Source organism: Mus musculus, chromosome X, assembly GCF_000001635.26.
Source record: "Mus musculus strain C57BL/6J chromosome X, GRCm38.p6 C57BL/6J".
NCBI lineage: Eukaryota > Metazoa > Chordata > Mammalia > Rodentia > Muridae > Mus > Mus musculus.
In genome coordinates, this window is record NC_000086.7 from 153,722,888 (window position 1) to 153,742,427 (window position 19,540).

A 19,540-nucleotide genomic window follows, 5' to 3' on the forward strand; every position below is an offset into this window, starting at 1 on the left:
CCTTCTGGTAACTGTTTCTGGTTCCTTACCATATAACATAGAATATAACATACCACAATAGTAAGATGAGTCATTGTTTTCCATAACCCTAAAAAAGAAATAAAATCTTGCCGATTAAACATGGAGTGTCACCCGTTGTCTGTTTTCAAAGAGATCTTGGCTGTTGGAATGAGAAAAAAAAATACAGTGAATTTTCAAAGATGACAAAATTTTAAAATTATAAAGTAAACAGAGGTCTTGGTTTATGATGAATTTATTGTGCGTCCATTTTCCACAACCGGTTTTCAATTTTAACACTGTAATCAATAAGTCAACGTGTTTGTACACAGCTTCCTAGATGGTTGTACCCCTTTCATGGCTCTGTGATGTGCTGTGCGTAAGGGACTGCAGTGTAAAACGCTTGATTTCTTTGGTTACAGCACTCCCGCGACCATGCCACACACTCATTGATTAACACCTGCCCCGTTGGCAAGTTACAGCAAATTAGTATTTTTTTAAATTAAATTGTACAAAACTCTCCATACAACTAATTAAACTGTGAGAGAGATGTGCTGTGGAAAAGCACTTTATTAAATGCGCTCCTTTTTTTTTTTTTTTCTCTTTGCATTCCATTCTCGTAGAAAGGTTAAAGTGGGCTGGGGAACGGAGCGCTGAGGAGGCGGAGAAGGGATATACGTCTCAGGATACAGGAAATACGGTAACAGCGAAACCAGGAGGAAGCCAGCCCCGTGCCTGGAGGGGATCCGCCATCTCAGATCTCGGCCTTGCCAGGGCCCACCAGAGAAAACTAACGCTCTGGTCCTGTCATACCTATGGGGGACCAACCTTGTGCCTCCGGGAGATCCACGCTCCCACCAGGAAATACGCGGGAACCCAAGCCTCCAAAAAAGCGCTGTGTCCTGGCTCCGCGGTGGGATTATCCCGAAGGGACTCCCAGTGGAGGTAGTAGCACTCTCCCCTCGGCGCCTCCTCCTGCATCTGCTGGACTCAAGTCGCACCCTCCTCCTCCGGAGAAGTAGTGAAATAGATTTTTTTCCCAGCCGAAATCAGGTCAGATTCTTTCGTTCTCATCTGGGACATCCAGGCTCTCTGAAACTTAATTATGCCTTTCCCCAGCTCTTCCCTGTTTTCCTGTTCTTTCCACAAATTCAAAGAGAAAAGAAACAAGTACAGGCATTGAAAAGTCTTTCTTTTTTTAAAAAAAAAGTATGCTTGGATGAAATAGGTATTTGATTGCGGTGAGTAATTAAGATATTTTACATGAGTTAATTGTAATTTTAAAAACTGCAGTGTTTTGATTTTCATGACAGGCCAAGGTATAGTGAGATACTAACACAATGTTCCCTGGCTAATAAATTAAAACTGGGTGGGGATTTACTATACTCTTCTGTTTTTGTGTATATATTGAAATTTTTTCCATTTAAAAATGCTTAGCCCAAGACCAAGTGTAAGGATGTACTAAAGGCCTAATGCCTGTGCCCAGAGGAGATTGTAAAGTGAGCTTTGAGAACTGGGTTTTTTTTTTTTCTGTGTAAGATGGTATTTAGTAAGTGAAAACAAGTTATAATATGATGGTCAAACCCAAGTACCATAAAAATGTGCTTGTTCAAGGTATTCAGGAATCATGGAGGATGGAGATGGCTCTTGATGGAGCCTGTTAGTCTTCAAGAGCCATCAAAGAGGAGGGGGGAATTTGTGGGTGGGCCTTAAAGGGTGAGTGACATCTACCATATGGGTTAGGATGCTTTTTAGGCCTAGTGTTTCTACAATGAAAGCCAGAGGGCAAGATTGTTCTGGGGCAGCGTGGCTGTAATTCTAAGTCTGTGAGAGAAGTGTGATACAGGGCTGTAGGCCTTGAGTGTTTTGCTAAGGAGTACGCAGTTTATTCTGGATGAACGAGTAGCATTGGAAATTTCCAAATAAGGACTATTTGTGTTTTAAGACTCTAACTCTTATTTTCACAGAACTAATAGCTCATTTGAATGAGGCTTATGTTAAAAAGAAAACAAATGAACAAGTTTGACTCAGGCTCACAGTTCTTCTTCATCTTCAATCTTTATGGAGCCCTTGCTGTGGTTAGGCCTTGAACAGGGAGGTGTGGGGGACAGATGACCAAAACTTAGCAGGAGTAAAATAGATATTTGAGCTAATCAATGAATATTATTGAGTGAACATTCTGGGTATCAGGTTTGTTGCTAAAGCATAAAAAAAATGGAGTCTCATTTCACCTAAAAGCAGTTGATTGTCATTCCAATAGGCCGGTCCTTCCCTCTTTTTTTTTTTTTTTTTTTTAAACCTCTATTCAGAGTGAAAATGGTAATTTAACAGGCAATAGGGAAAGAAATGCTCACCTAGGAAACAAAGGGGGCTATTCAGGGCAAGAAGTGTTTAAGAGCTGCGTAATTTTCCCCAGTGATTTAAAGCATACATAATTGTAATGGCGGATACTTGTTGAATTTGTGTGGTTGGTGTGTGTGTGCCATCTTTTTCTAAAGGATTTCGAATGCTTGCGTTTAATCACAACTCCACTAAAGGATGTTTGTATAGGCCTATAAGTTGCCACAAGTTGTGAGACACTTAAATGGCCTTGTTGAGATTTGCTTAAGAAAGAAAATGCAAGCATTGGTTCCAGAATTGATGCTGTGAGCTGCTGTACAGAACATACCCCCTAATTCTGTGGACCCAGTTATTGAATAGGAATGCACCATTGAATTGGGAGCTGAAAGGAACATAAGGAACTGAAAAGGCCAGAAGAAAATGAGACAGACTATAGTGACAGAAGAAGAAAGGACTTCACCTTCTTTTACTGTTTTCCAGTTTGTGAGGGACTGCAGTATGGCTTCATTTCCTTGGTGCGTTTGTAAAATAGTTCACCCATTGAAGACCATGAAGGTTCTTTCCAATGCTGCCCTGCTTTTGCTGGTGTCTTGCTCCTGGAAGTTGTGATGCTAAAGGTAATTTTTTTTTTTTAAATAAAAATGCACGAGAAGGAGGAAGAAGGAGTTGATAATGGCATGTTCAAAAATAATCAGACAAATCCCCAAATGCTAGCAGTAATGATAAATTGAAACATTTTCTATAGTTAATGAAACGATATGCACTAAAAATCACCATGTAAATCTGTAAAGCAGTTTAGGGACTGTACTGCTGACCCATTACTTTAGTTTCTGCTCTTACTGGAAAGTGAGTCTTTTTAACCCCATTTTCTAATTGTTGCTAGTTAAGGGGAAAATAATGAGTACTTTTATACCAATTTCATAACAGGTATCCTTTCTGAATTATTTTATTTTTTTCTAGTAATAAGGTGCTTTTTAATTATATTGTAATGGCTCTGACTTCTTTTCTAATGTGTATTTTTTTAGTTTGTCCAAGAAAATTAGTTGGTTTTTTATTTTTATTTTTGTTTTTTGTTTTTTAAGACAGGGTTTCTCTATGTAGCCCTGGCTGTCCTAGAACTCACTCTATAGACCAGGCTGGCCTCGAACTCAGACATTGACTGCCTCTGCTTCCTGAGTGCTGGGATTAAAGCCTAGATTAAATGCTAGAAATTACTGTGTATTCCTAGTTTGCTGAGGGGATTTATTGTGAATGAGTATGGAATTTTCTGTTTTGTTTTCTCAAAATAATTTGTCTGTATCTAGTGCATAAGTATATTTTCCTCATTCCTATGACAATGTGATGATAAATTACAATAATTTTTAACAAATTTCCTTATTTTGATTTTTAACGAGGCTTCCACATTCTTTGGGGGCTGAGGGACAGTGCAAAACTTGGTCTTTAGGACTCATGCACTTTCTGTCTTTTGTTTGGTTGGGGTTTTTGTTGTTGATCAGCCCAAGTGATCAGCCTTCCCCAGCACTGTGATGAGAAGCCTGGAAGCAATGTCCAGCTTTTATTTAGGTGCTAGAGACAGAACTTAGGTCTATGGGCTTGCATAGCAAGCAGTTTACTTTTTGCTTACTGAGCCATCTCTCCAGCCCTGTTTTCTCTCTTAGGCATTTATCTGTATTTAATTTCCTTCTAGTTTCCTCTTGTTTGTTCTTTTTCTAATTTAGTGAATTGGGCTCTTGCTGATTAATATTTCTTTTCTAAAATGAAAAGTTAAAACTACAAATTATTCTCTACAGTTGGTAAGAATTTCACAGGTTTGTATATATTATTTTGTTATTATATTCCAATAATTACTGTTTTATACTGTGTCTAATGATTTTTTAAATTTGGACATCTCATATGTATGGAAGTTTTGTCTGCACGTATGTATGTACCATGTGTATGCCTGGTACCTATGGATGTCAGAAGAGAGCATCAGATTCCCTGGAACTGCCGTTACAGATGGCTGTGAGTTGCCATGTGGGTGCTGGGAACTGTACCCCATGCTCTGCAAGGGCAACAAGCACTGTTAATCACGGAATCATCTCTCTAGCCCCAGTCTATGACATTTTATTTTTGCTTTTTAAGTTTACAGTTATATATGCATTCTTTTAAACATGAAATCATTAGCCAAATTATAATTATTTTTTTCTCTACTTTAAAGTATTTTTAGTCCTTTATTATTATTTTATTTTGGTTTTTCAAGACAGTGTTTCTTTGTGTAGCCCTGGCTGTCCTAGAATTTGCTCTGTAGACCAGGCTAGCCTTGAACTCACAGAGATTGCCTACCTCTGCCTCCTGAGTGCTAGGAACCAAGGCGTGCATCACTACTGCCCAGCTATTTAATCCTTCTTGCAACAAAAAAGAAATGTGTATAGTTGCTGTGAATCTCAATGGAGATTGGAATACAAAACTTTTCTTGCCAGGTAGGGTGGTGCATACCTTTAATTCCAGTATCCAGGAGGCAGAGACAGGTGACTCTCATGAGTTTGATAAAGTCTAGTTTGCATAATGAGTCTGGCCACCCTGGGCTACATAAACACAACTTGTCTACAAACAAAACAACTGCCAAAAGTTTTTTTTTCTTTCCTTAAATGCAAAAATCATGGTTAGGATGTTCATTGATCAATTAAGTCCTTGGTTAAACAATGAGGATAGTATAGATCACTGCTTTACCCTTTATCCACATCGATTAACATGTCTTGCCATATGTGTTCTACCATTCTCTTTCATTTTGCCACCTAAAAGGAATTTGCACCTGTATTTCTGCTTTGCTTACTTCTTCACTGTGTTTACTTGGCCTAAATACTTTCTCATACATTACCTGTTTTCTTGGTTGAAGGTGCAATCCAGGATGACGTATTAATTACACTTAGGTTTTGTTTGTTTGTGTCTTTCTAGTCCTTGATCAGGAAGTTTATTCAATTTCTTCAATCTTCTTTGTCTTTGTTGACATTGACAATTTTTCAAAATAAAAGACAAATATTTTGTATGGGGCTCCTCAGTTTAGGTGTGTGTATTATTTCCCCATTGTGATATTTTAATGATGTACGTTGGCAGGAAGACCACGGAAGTCATGTTAAGTGTTTCTCTCTGAATCATATTCAGAGCTTGCTCATGATACAGATGTCCTGTCAACATTGATTTCTTGGCTAAGTTGTTGGGATTCTGTTAGATTAACTCACCGTTTTCTCTTTGTAGTCAATCATTTTGTCATGAATACTGGGAGACTATAACTTTTCTGTTTCTTGTCATACTATCTTCTAGTATTTTTTCATCTGTTCATTATTCTGGACTAAATGTTTTTACTGTGACTACAAAAGAATGCTTCAAACCCCATCCTTTTTTTTTCTGAATTCACTAGTTTATATTCTACTTGAATTCACTAGTTTATATTCTACTTGAGAGAACGCTTTTCTCCATTTCTTATATTTAGACACCTAAATTTGTCTAAGATTTAGACAAGATTTGTGTTATTTCATTAATAGCCTTTTGCTGTCATAATTGTTTTATTCAGTGTGTCTTTTCAATCCTTTGGCATGCTCACCATTCTTTGACAGATATTTAGACTTATTTTAACATTTCTTTTCTTCCTTACTTTCAGGCTCATCTTATATTTTCTACCCCATTGACCATTTCTCTATTTGACTGTGCCACTTGGAGACCGTATTTACAAACTGAGGTGTGGAACTATGGATTTTTTTTAATCTTTCGTTATTTCACATTTAATTTCTGAGTACAAACATTGTTTCATATTTGTTGAAATTTGCTTTAAGTCTTAGAGAACATAATCACTATTGTGTCTTGTGTGTTTGTAAAGGGTTTGTATATTCCAACTGTTTTATAAAAGGGTCTATAAATATCTGTTAAATATATTACCTTGTTGTATAAATCTTCTATATCCACAGTAAAGTATAGGATATACCTTTTATCATTTGTGACCCCTTTCTTAAATCTTTTCTTAAAAAACTCTTATATTTGCTATTAATACAGATACAGCAGGTCCACATTTATGGAAATGGAATTTCTTTTTCAGTTCTTTAATCTTGTTACCTTTGTATTGAGACAGGGTCTCTCTATGTAGCCCTGGGTAGCCTGGAACTCACTATGTAGACCAGGTTGGCCTTGAACTCACAGAGATCCACCTGCCTCTGCCTCCTGAGTGCTAAGAGTAAAGGTATATACCACTATGCCTGGCCCCATTCAATATTTTAGATGACATTTTATTTTTTAATTCTTTGTGTCCATGTGTGTGGTAGAGGTGTGTGCATGTGTGTGTGTGGGCATGTGTGCTATTGCTTATTTGTAGTGACTGCTGTACAGTGTTAAGGAACATGTTTTCTACCTGATGGGTCCTGAGAATCAAACTCACCTCTTTGTGAGGTTTGGTGGTTAGAGCCTTTACCTCCTGATCCATCTTGCCTATCCTACCTACAGTCTATTTTGTTTATTGTATTTTTTTTTTTAGAAAACATTCTGCCAAAAATATGAATGCAGTGATTTATTTCTGAATTTACCAATAAAGTTTATATTTAGCAGTAAGGATAAACTGTCTAAATTCTTTTTTCCTTTTTACATGTTTAAAATCTTTCATATACAATCTGTTGTTTGTAGTTTACCTATGAAGTCTGTATTTAACTGAATATATTATATATACATATGTACATTTATTCATACATACATATATACTTTTGCTAAATCATTTAGAAGAACTTTCAGACCTAACCATATTTCATCTTTAAATACTTCTTCAAATATATGAAGAACAAGGGCATGGTATTGCTTCAGTATTGCTATGTAAAATATTTTACATATTAAGTTTTCCTCACAATGCTCTGTGTTACCTTCATTTGTTTATATCATCATGCGTTACATTTACTTATCATAAATCTTTGGTCCTCTAAACTCTAAAATAACATTTGTCTGTATTCTGATTTTAATTTTTCATGACATGGGCATTCTTGTATCCAGATTGTTGTCCTGTGTATGTCTACAGTCTGGGCTTGTCTGATTGGTTCATTCTACCATGAATAATTTAGGCTGTTTTAGCCAGAAGACCACATAGTTGATGCTCTGTCTTTCCTATCACATTGCATGAGGCCTTGCCAGATGGTAGTTTTATCACAAGGATCTTGATGCTTTTGGTAATTTCATGGATAACTAGGCTGGCACTTTTTTTCTTATTTTTTCATATGTAGTTTTAGCCTTTAGGACACATGTAGAATTATAGCTTATATTTAATGCCATATCCTTCCTCTTGGTTGTCTCTTTGCAGAAGCTTTTAGCGTTAAAAGGGGTTCTCATATTTATTCTGCCTTCATGTTTTCCTCCTTCAAATTGTATATTTAAATTGACTGGCTGTCAGGAGTTGCTTTTTGTTTTCTTTTGTCTGTTTTTTAAGCAGCCCCATGCACAGTCTCTTAAACACACTTTTCAAGGAGGTTAGTCATTTTTTCACTTTTTGGATAAACATTTTTCCCCTCTGAAAACTCCTATTCCCCTCCCCCTGCTCATCAACCTACCCATTCCCCCTTCCTGGCCCTGGTATTCCCCCATACAGGTGCATAGAGCCTTCACAGAACCAAGGCCCTCTCTTCCCATTGATGACCAACAAGGACATATGCGGCTGGAGCCATGGGTCCCTCCAAGTGTACTCTTTGGTTGGTGGTTTAGACCCTGGGAGCCTGGGGGATACTGGTTAGTTCATATTGTTGTTCCTCCTATGTGGCTGCAAACCCATTCAGCTCCTTCAGTCCTTTCTCTAATTCCTTCATTGGGGACCCTGTGCTCAGTTCAATTGATGGCTGTGAGAATTGACTTCTGTATTTGTCAGGCACTGGTAGAGCCCCTCAGGCGACAGCTATATCAGGCTCCTGTCAGCAAGCACTTGTTGGCATCCACAATAGTGTCTGGAATTGGTAACTGTGTATGGGATGGATCCTCAGGTGGAATAGTCTCTGGATGGCCTTTCCTTCAGTCCCTGTGCCACACTTTGTCTCTGTAATGCCTCCCATGGATATTTTGTTCCCCCTTTTAGGAAGGACTGGAGTATCCACACTTTGCTCTTTCTCCTTCCTGAGCTTCATGTGGTCTGTGAATTGTATCTTGGGTATTCCAAGCTAATATCCACTTATCAGTGAGTGCATACCATATGTGTTCTTTTGTGATTGGGTTACCTCCCTCAGGATGATATTTTCTAGTTCCATCCATTTGCCTAAGAATTTCATAAATTAATTGTTTATAATAGCTGAGTAGTACTCCATTGTGTAAATTACCACATTTTTCATATCCATTCCTCTGTTCAGGGACATCTGGGTTCTTTCCAGCTTTTGGCTATTATAAATAAGACTGCTATGAACATAGTGGGGCCTATGTCCTTATTACATGTTGGAGCATCTTCTGGGTATATGCGCAGGAGTGGTATTGCTGGGTTCTCAGATAGTACTATGTCCAATTTTCTGAGGAACCGCCAAACTGATTTGCAGAATGATTGTACCAGCCCTCAATCCCACCAGCAATGGAGGAGTATTCCTCTTTCTCCACATCCTCTTCAACATCTGCTGCCATCTGTCCCAGGCAGCCCCTGGGTTCCTGTGTCCTGAGGGTTCCTGGCAGGTTCTTCTGAGCAGCAGTGATGATCCTAACTGCACTCAATGGCCTATCCACACTCCTGGGAGGCTCACTCCCTCCTGGTGCTATCTGGGTATGGAGCCCTGTGGCAGAGGATCTGCTATAGTCTGAAACGGAAACTGGAAGGCTCCTGTTCCATGCCCCTGGGTTCCTGTGTCCTGAGGGTTCTGGGCGGGTTCCTCTGAGCAGCAGTGGTGAGCCTACCTGCACTCATGGGCCTGTCTGCACTCCTAAACATTTCTTTTTATGTTATTTTGTGTGTATGAGTATTTGGCTTGCATGTGTGTCAATGTACCAATTTCTTGCTACATAGCCTTGACTGGCTTATGTATACAAGGCTGATCTGGAACTCATAGCTATCCACCTGCCTCTACCACTTGAGTTGTGAGATTAAAGGCATGTGCCACCCACCATGCCCTGCCCACTCCTTTTTGCTATATATTATATTTTCTTGCATTCCTTAATTTATTATGAATTTAGGGCTCGAAACAACTTAATTATACTGCTGTAGATCAGAAGTCTGGTGTAAGTTTCATCTAATTAATCAAAGTGCTGGCCAGCTGTATTCATTTCCAGGGGCTCTAGAAGAGAATTTGTTTTCTGCTCCTTAAGTCGTTGGCACAATCGAGTTCCTTACAAAGGTAAGAGTAAGATCCCCGTTTTCCTGGTGGATGTCTGCTATGGGTGTTCCCAGCACTTAGAATCCCTTCATTCCTGATCCTTTCACTGGCTTCCAAGCCGGTTGCGGGTTGAACCCCTCTCACACTTAAAATTTCTCCATTTCCTAATTCTCATCCATCCTCTCTCTGACTCAGAGAGGGAAAGGGCTTCTGTGTTTAAATATACATCCAGTCAGAGTATGCCAGTCAGTTAATCCAGAGGAAATTCTTCTGTCTTGAAATCTATAACCAAATTACATCTGCAGGTTTTTTTTTTTATCTTGTAAATTGATACATACAGTCACCAGTTCTGGGAATTATGATGTGAACTCATTAAGGTAGCTGTTAATCTGCTTTCCACACATTCCATTTATAGCAGCTAACTATAACCCAATGTGTGATCATCCATTTTTTCATTCAACCAACATAAATAGTTTTAAAAACATATATTAAAGTAAACATGTTATATTATAGACTTTGTACCAGGTGCCAATACTCCAAGAAGTAAGATGCCATGAACTGGTTTGGTAAGTTCTGTAGGAATTGGCACATAATGCTGTACGAGAATGCAAGAGGCCTAGATTAGAAGTACCAGTATTCTTTTGTGTGGATCAATGTCTTTGCTGGGTCTTAACAAGTAGTCTCAATATTAAGGTGGGAAACGGTAAAAATGTATTAGTTTTCTGTTTCTGTGATAAAATACCATGACCAAAAAGCAACATAAGGATGGAAGGGTTTATTTTGGTTTAGGGTTCCAAAAAGATATTGTCCATAATGGTGGGGAAGGCAACTGGAGCAGGAGGCTGGCTGATAACATTTTATCCAGACAGGTAGGAAGCAGAGAGAGAGAGAGAGCTAGAAGGAAGTTGGGCAAGACTATTAACAACCCTCAACGCTCACCCCTAGTTAGTTGCTTTCTCCAGAAATGCTCTACCTCTTAAAGGCTTCATAACATTTCCTGAAATTTGGGAGGCTGGCCCTGAACTCTCAAGCACCAATCCTGCCCCAGTCCCCCAAATTGCTATGAATACAGACACGTGCCACCATGCCCATAATATTTCCTAATAGTACCAACCAACTGGGGATCAAGTATTCAAATATAGGGTACATTTCTCATTTGAACCATCGCCCTCCCCGAAGGGAAAAACAAAAGAAAAGGAGAATACTTCAAGTAGTGAGACTGCAGTGGTCAAAAGTATAGAGCTCAAGATAGCATGTTCTTTTAGAGGGTACAGCTAATAGGAGCTAAATCTGCAAGTCATATAACTTCCTGGAATATAGAGATGAACTTATTGAGTAATGTGAAACATAAATATGGAGACTTGTGTTCTTTACTAAATAATTTCCAGATAAATCAACAAGAAATAGAAAGTCATACACACGTTTAAGGAAAGCCAAGTGTGGTGGCACATTCCTTTAATCCCAGTACTTGGGAGGAAAAGGCAGGTAGGCTGCTGTGACTTCAAGACCAAACTAGTCTACATAGTGAGGTCCAGTCTAGCCAGGGCTACATAGTGAAATCCTGCTCAAAAAAACCCCAGAAGCCAAAAACAAAACAAAACAAAACAAAACAACAACAACAACAAAGCCAACCTTTAAGGAGAGTGCTGTGTTCACATGTATACCCTAATCCCCCAACTTCTGCACGAAGAAGCCAATATTTGTTCCACCTTTATAATTATCTTTATTTTGGATCCCAGTATTTTTATTTGCTTGGATAGGTCAGGTATCAAAATAGTAGATGTACTCCTAAATCTCAGGTTCACTAGATTCCACCTGGTTGATTAGGAAAACCAGTAGCATTAACAAAGAACTTTGCTGTTCTTACTACCACCACCCCTTTATAGAAAAGAGATTCTTTTCTCATACAATATATCCTGACTATAGTCCTCGTCGTGTGTCGTCCCCCGCCCCATCTTTCTCTCTCAGTTCCTCCCCTACTCCCTGGATTCACCCCTTTTCTGTTTCTAGTTAGAAAAGAAAAGGCCCTGTGTTCTGGTGTCCTTTTTATGGGAAGGACTCTTCAGGCTACCAAAGGAGAAATGTATACAGCAACCCAGCCCCAAAACCTTTGAGCTACGGTCTATTTTAGCTTCAAGGTACAGCAGTGCAATCATGGCACAAAGCTTGTGGGAATAACCAGTCAATGTCTGGTTTGACTGAAGAACCACTCTACGAGATGGGACCCTTACCCAGTGCTGCTTAGGTGACCAAGAAACAGTGACTAGATAGCTCAGGGACCTAGGGCCAAACCAGACAATACTGTTTTTTCATTTGTTTAAGTACACTGAAATTCGAAGTTGGACTTGAGGACATAGCCATCTTCAGCCCATAAAGTGTGCTGATGACATAAGAAAGACAAAATTTACTCTCATCTTTTGCCATTTTTAGGTCTTTCAAGTCTATGACTGGATCGGTGCCCTTGTACTTATTAAAGAGGCATCACGTCAGCAAGAGGCCTTTTGGTATTATGACCCTTACCACGAAGGAGAGAGTTTGCATTGTCTTTTCACTACATGTGTGAGTTACTGCCCATTAAAAAGGACTGGATCCAGGAAACATCCACTTAGCTGGACTTAACAAGTCTTACCCCTCTTCCATAGCCCATTCTTTCCCTTGCGGCCCATACTTGACCCTCCTCTGCCTTTCCTATGATTCAGAACTCTCAGCTGGTCAGAGGACAGTGCAGGACAAAGGAAATGCTCTAAAAAGAGATCATGGGCCTTTGAGGTATTTGGTGACCTTTTCTGGTGCTCACTCATAGATGAGGTACTCCTTTCTTCTACCATCTAGATGCCTTTCCTGGCTCAGCCCACGGTGGTATAGCCTCCAGCTGAATTTACAGACCTATTAGAAAGTAATCCTACAACAAATTACGGTCAATCTAGTCCTGGGTCCAGCAGTTTATGCTGTAGAGAGCAGGACTATGACTTGAATCTTCTTATATGTCTTATATGGTCACTGTGTGTGTATGTGGAGTGTGTGTGTGTGTGTGTGTGTGTGTGTGTGTGTGTGTGAGAGAGAGAGAGAGAGAGAGAGAGAGAACTATGTGTGCGAACTGTGTGTGCGAACTGCGTGTATATGCATTGTGTGTATGTTTTAACCTTATATTTTTTGTTCTTGTAAGAGCAGGAGCCAAGGGAAATAGAGGACCAGAGGGAGGGGGAAAGTCAGCCGGCTGCCCGAACAGGATTCCTCTAAGGCCTCTAGCTCTCTAGTTACTAGTTTCTTAGCCTCTTGCTCAGTAAGTACTTTCTTGGCCTTTTCTAGAAGTTGGAAAGGTTCCAGGACTACATCAATAGGCAGGCAGGAAAAGAGTTTTTAGCTGTGATTTGTAATCTACGTCAACCCAGAGGAAAGTGTAGGTGGAGCCAGTCAAGCACAAGAGCTGGGGCGAATCCATCAGTGGAAAGCCAAGAGTAAGTGCCAGCATATGTCTCCTGGCTGGCACATTGCCTGTGCTTATCACAAGAAAAGGGAAGGCACCTTGGTACCACTGCTTGGGGGCTCTGAGAGAAAGAAGAGGAAGACTTGGTGGTAGGCTCCCACTGGCAGGAACTGCCAAGCACAAATGCCTCATCACCATCACCTCTCGTGTGTTCCATTGAGGAAGGGAACCACCTGGTCCATCATGCCTGTAGCTCTCAGGATTGGATGAGCTGCAGATCTTCACAAAAGATGTCAGCGTCAATGACCTCAGTGCCTATGTCACTGGCCCTTGGCTAAGCCCCATTGCTTGGCCTGCAAGCTGCTACCTATGTTGCTGTAGAGCTTCTAGAGTGTCTACTGGTCCTGTGGGCCATGCTGGTATGCAGGCTTCTTTCTGGGTGATGCCTCTGACTCATGATGAGAGATCTGATTTGGTCTGAGTTTGCTGAGCCTAACTGTCCTTGTTCACTATCATGCCTGATGTCTGGCATTTGGCAGAAGGCAAATATTGCTGCCTAGGCCTTTTAGACACCATTTCCTCCAGATGAATGTCAGTCACTCCTTTCTCTATGCATACCAAGGATATGCACCTCTCTTCTGCTTGCTGAGATGAAAGCTATAGGACACTGCCTTTGGAGGTGTTGGGTTTCTCTATAACACTAAGTGTTTTAAGGACAATGCTGGTATTTCTTCAATATGCCTAACACTTGGTCTTCATTTGTACCTCCTTGGAAGTATAGGCCACACTGGGAATGCATAGAGCTTCAGGACAAATTTGAAAGTTGCCCTCCCAGCGCTTTTTGCACACTATACTGTTTGAATTGAGAAAGAAACATTTGGTGCAATTTTTTTTTTTAAATTGAGAGGAGGGCAACAGCTCAACCTGATGAGACCAAAACCGAACACACAGACAGGAGTCACTCCTGTTTGAACTCTGGGAGATAAGAGGACAGAAAGTAGTACAGGGATCTGGACAAGCAAGTAATGAAATACCCCCTTTCAATGCTACATGTTCCTGTTGAAAAATCATTTAATGTAATCTCTGTGTGCTTTTGTGGGTTTTGCCCAACTTTTGAAAGGCACACTAAAGTGTACCTTGTATTCTTTTCTATTTTTTTCACTCCAGAATGTTTTGTGTACATTGATACTTTTTCTACTTGAATAAATTACTTTTGTCTGCTTTGTCCATATTGCCTGTGTACATTGGCATTTATTTGGTATGCCCGGAAGTTTTCCACTGTTACATTGGCTACAATATGTTTCTTAACTCTTTTTTTTTTGTTGTTGTTGTTTCTCTGGGCATTATTGGTTTGCAAGTGTATAGACATTTTGAAAAACAAAATAAAATATTTAAATATTAGTGCATAAAATAGTGCACCATAGGGTAAGCATATAGTTCGTTGATAGAAAACATGCCTAGCTTGGATGAATCCTTGGGCTGGCTTCATTGTGCCACAAATCCTCCTAAAACATAAATACAAGTCCCACTGTGTCATATTGCAAAATAGTCTATTTGGGAAGAAAATTTAAATCTGTTCAGCCGATTTTACTGAGGCTTCCTATGGAATTTTAAGTCTAATTTCTTTTAAATAGCATCTTGCCGTGGAACCCAGGCACACCTAGAACTCACTCACTACAGTATCCAGGTTGATTTTAGACTCCTGATCCTCCTACATTTAACTCCCAAGTGCTAGGATTCCAGTCATGTGTCACAACACCCTGCTTATAATTCATTTTTGAATGTGAAATACTAGATTTTTAAAGAGCTAAAGGTAAATTATTTTAAAATTGTTTATATAACCTCATAATTGTGCTGATACATAACTATCAAATATGTTTATTATGTTTTATAAATTTAAAGTATAAGCTAAGAGGTCTGTATGAGGGCTGTCTAAAACATGCAGACACTGAATACCTATTTTAGGAGAGCACAGTTGGCCCTCTATTAAAGGCTCTGAGTCAGTGGATTCAGTTAGCCCCAATCCCAGATCCACATTGTTCTTTGTCACTGTGGTTTTTCTATACTATATTAGTAAATCTGTGATCGGTTTGCTTGTAGACTTTTCTTTTATATGACAACTTAAGCAATGTAACAACTATTTACATGTCATTAATATTGTTTTAGGCATTATAAGTAATCTGTTATATGTATATATGAGAATGTAAGTATGCATGTCATTTATATGGAAACACAATGGCATTTTAGATAAGGGAATTAAGTATCAACAGAGTTTGGGATCCATTTCCTGCAGATACTTGAAATTTGGTTTGCATCATGATCCAATAGGCTGAGAATATGTTTGGATATTTTTGAAAACAATTGGAAAGACACTTAATACCCTTTAATTGGGGAATTATTGATTAAATTATAGAATCTTGTGGTATAATATTATACACATACACAAAAGATCATATGAAATCTATGTGTACTACATATGAGATACTAAGTAATGAAAATATTGCTTAATAATGTGTAATATGTAAACTCATTTTTAATAGCAAGTGAAAAATCCTACACATTTGTCAATATATCTGTTTATGATAGTTACAAAACTGTGGAGCATATGTTCTATACTACATCTGTCAATATGCAGAGACTGGGAATGGGGCTTATTGGAAAAAATTACTAAACTTTTTTTGTTTTTGTTTTTATTGTTATATTTTGTTTTGTTTTGTTTTTTAGACAAACTGTCTCATTTAGCTCAGGCTGACTTTGAACTCTCTCTACTTTCTAAATGATGAGATTACACCATCACACTCAGCTCCCAATATTGTCCTTATATATTTTATACTTTATCTTTTATTACTATACTTATGTTAAGATAATTTTTATAAAGCTTTCAAACTTCTATATAAAGAAAGAAATCATCAACTTGGAGACAGTTAATATGCACTCTGGTTACACTAATACACATGCAAAATATATAGTGGCTAATTTATTAACTATTTCTAACAACATATCCAACAGTCTTGTCTTTTAGTACAAAAACATGGCTTAAACAAGTAGTCAAAGAATAGGCAGGTCATAGAAGACAGATTGTATGTGGTCAAACACAAAGAATGAGTGTGCATTCTTTACTGGAAGTTAAACAGTGATTAAATATGTTGAGGTCAAACTAAACATAGAAAGAGTAGCTGCTCATTTCTGTCATAAATCAACTACTGTGGAGCTTTTCCTAATCTGTCCTAACCATATCATTCTCAATGACATTCAGCAATGGGATCACTAAATAAAACAACATTGTCATATAAAGTAATACTTAGGAGACCAATTAAATATTGAGGTATGTCCATTTCTATAAAGAAAGCTCATTAAGTGAGCAGGGCATGGTTCACACCCATGATCCCAGCACTTGGGAAATAGAGACAGGAGGGAAATCCCAAGTTTGCAAATTCACTCTTTGTTCATTCTGTATGTAGTAGTAAAAATTTGTGAGAGATGGCTCAGTGGTTAAAGCTGGGTAAAGTGCTTGCTGCATGAGTGTGACGCCCTGAGTTCAAATCCCCATAAACCAGGTAAAACTGGGTGTGGAAGCACACATCTGTAGTCCCAGCACTCCTACGGCAAGATGGGAGGTGAAGCGGGAGATTCCTTGGAAGCTTGGGGGTCAGCTAGCCTGGCATCCGCTGCTGTGAACAACAGAAGACCCTGTGTCAGACAAGGGGGAAGGTGAGAACCATCAGTCAGAGATTATCTTCTGACACCCACATGTATGCCATGAAGCATGTATATTCACATGAATGCACATGCATATATATACATGTGTATATATGTATATATGTGTATATATATATATATATATATATATATATATATATATATACACACACACACATACACATATACCCTATATATACACACAAAAAGATTTGAAGCATTGTAACAGTATCAACATCTTTTCATGTATGTATTCAGACATGTGTTTCATTCGTGGAGTTTATGAAAGGGGTCCTACATATGAATACATTGACTTATTTGTTTTTCATAAGTAAAAGTTGTAATCACATTTAATGCCGTTCAGCAGAGGAATAATTTAGTAGATAATATTGTCATATGGGGCTGGTGAGATGGCTCAGTGGGTAAGAGCACTGACTGCTCTTCCGAAGGTCCTGAGTTCAAATCCCAGCAACCACATGGTGGCTCACAACCACCCGTAATGAGATCTGACACCCTCCTCTGGTGTGCCAGAAGTTATTATAAATGAGTACAGTGTATTTATTTATAATAATAAGTAAATCTTTAAAAAATATTGTCATATAATAAAGCATTATGAGATAACTGAAATAGTGAGGTGAGCTGATTTTTATAAAGAAATCTCATTGATGGAGCTGGGCATGCTGGTACACACCTATAATTATCTCTGCACTTAAGAAACAGAGGCAGGAGGACAATTATGAGTTTGAGTCTAGCAATGAGTTGTACAGTGATAGTGAGAGGCCATTACAGAAAGAGAGAAACATCTAGAATTTAAAAATTAGTAAAGAGGTGTATAAATGGATGGTCTCATGTATATTTTAAGCTTCAAATGTAAAATGTTCTTATTGTATGTATGTGTATGTATGTATGTATGTATGTATGTATGTATGTATGTATATTTAAAGGCTTAGACAATGGCAAAGAAGTCATTGATACTGGTGTTTTCATCAGGAGATGGAGGGGAAAAGCATGGTGACAGATGATTGTTAGCTCTGTTGTTTCAATAGAAATTTTCTAAAGAATGTAAGAGTTAGTCAAGGGCAATGAAGCAACGCTGGGCCAGGTGATCGATGATGGATATACAGAAATGCAGCGGCCACTGAAGTATGCATCCCAGCCATTTCCTGGGAGAATATTGTGCTTGGGGTAGCAGATCTAGCTGATGCAAAAGACTTTTTTTTTTTTTTACTTGCATCCAAATGCATTAGGTACTAAGCAGTTTAGATTATCAGTATCCTATGATTTATTTCTCCCAGCACCTGCTTAGAAGGGAATTTCTACATATTGTCTTCTGAACACATGTATTTGACCTGAATACTTGCATTTTTCATTGTAAATGAATATCCTTCTCTTTTTATATCTTTCAGTATTATGATGTAATGACTGTGATTTCACCTCCAGAATTTGGATGACTCTAGGACATTGGCAAGATCAGGTGGTAGACTTCTAGGACTGAAGGCCATGGTGTGTGTGGATCATGGTAAACTCACCAAAGCAAGTAATGCCCTTGAGATGATCCTGCAGAAGCTTGTCATTGCACTCTTTTGTTGACACCCAGTCTTTGCTGTATTACATTAAAGTTGCATAAACCCATTAATGTCCAAATAAATTTTGTCTTATGGCAGTGTTAGAGCTATACGATTATTATCTACTACATTTTGAAGTTTGAAATGTGAATGTTCCATAAAAACCCTCAATATAAAATATTATATAAGTATTATGTGGCAAAACACACATAGAATGGAAAAACTTCCGTTGAGAGCATTCTTACACTTCACAGAGTGAACAAATTGAGTACTAATTATTCATGAAGTGAGGGGTTAAGGATGTGGCAGAACGGTAAAGCCTTTGCCTAACATATGCAAGTCCCTGGATTTAATCCTTCAAAGTTCCAGGACCTAAGCCAGAAATAGTGTTTGGGAGGAGTGATTAGAGATATACAGGAAAATTGTGTATGCCCTCTCACAACTGTCAGCCAGAAGTATAAGAAGGAGAATTCTGTCTTCTGAATATTAATAAAGGAAAAGTACAGTGTTCTGAGTACACAGTAGATCTGAAAGCAACATATTAACAATCCTATAGAGTCTATAAAACGGTCATGTAATTTGTTCAGATAAGTAATTGAAGCTGACATATATTTTGGGAAAAGTGTGAAAGGTGACTCTTTGATTCAGAAAACTGAAATTAGTCCCTGGCCTCAGAAACAAGAAATCTAAAAAACAAAATCCCAAATATACAGTTATAATAACTTCCATTCCAGAGTTATACATCAGAGTTATATATCAGTTAATACATCCTGAGCAAGTGCATTAAAGACACTGTCTTTCATAGCACTTTGGAACTTTAAAACTATTGAAGCAGCACAAACATTACAAACAGAAGTCATGGACTTTGGAAACAAATGATAACTGGAGGTAGGCATGTTATAGGTCCAATGGTTTAGTATTGTACAGATGATGTCAGTCTCTACAATATCCAGTGTAACCTGTCTCCAAGTTTGAGTTGCCTTCTGAAGTTCCACAGTGACCTGAAAATCGTAGGAAAGCAATGGACCTAGCATGGCCAAGACATTTGCAGAATATTCTTTTTCCAGATTTGAAAAAAGTACTACAGAAATACAATGAACAATGGTGTGGGATAGACATATTGATTAGTGAGATATTAGCCAGCAGCCTAGAAATAAACTCTCGTATTTAAAGACAGCTTCTGAAAAGGTGCCAAGCAAGAGTAAAGAATGGTGTTTTGACCAAATGAT

General features: G+C 38.5%; 1 protein-coding gene across 2 annotated transcripts; it reads left to right on the top strand.

Annotated features, from left to right (window-relative positions):
* Nucleotides 1-589: 589 nt before the first annotated feature.
* On the top strand, nt 590-18,415 carry Nbdy (negative regulator of P-body association). 2 transcript variants are annotated; one of them, XM_030251495.1, is made up of 4 exons: nt 590-1,238; nt 2,818-2,954; nt 5,975-6,052; nt 18,153-18,415. In XM_030251495.1, exons 2-4 carry the CDS (start codon nt 2,946-2,948, stop codon nt 18,195-18,197), a joined length of 132 nt encoding a protein of 43 aa, XP_030107355.1. In that variant the 5' UTR covers nt 590-1,238; nt 2,818-2,945; the 3' UTR covers nt 18,198-18,415. The 2 variants fall into 2 exon arrangements, with proteins under 2 accessions (XP_030107355.1, NP_081603.1); NM_027327.1 differs by having other exon boundaries at nt 667-1,050; nt 18,153-18,409.
* Nucleotides 18,416-19,540: the final 1,125 nt, after the last annotated feature.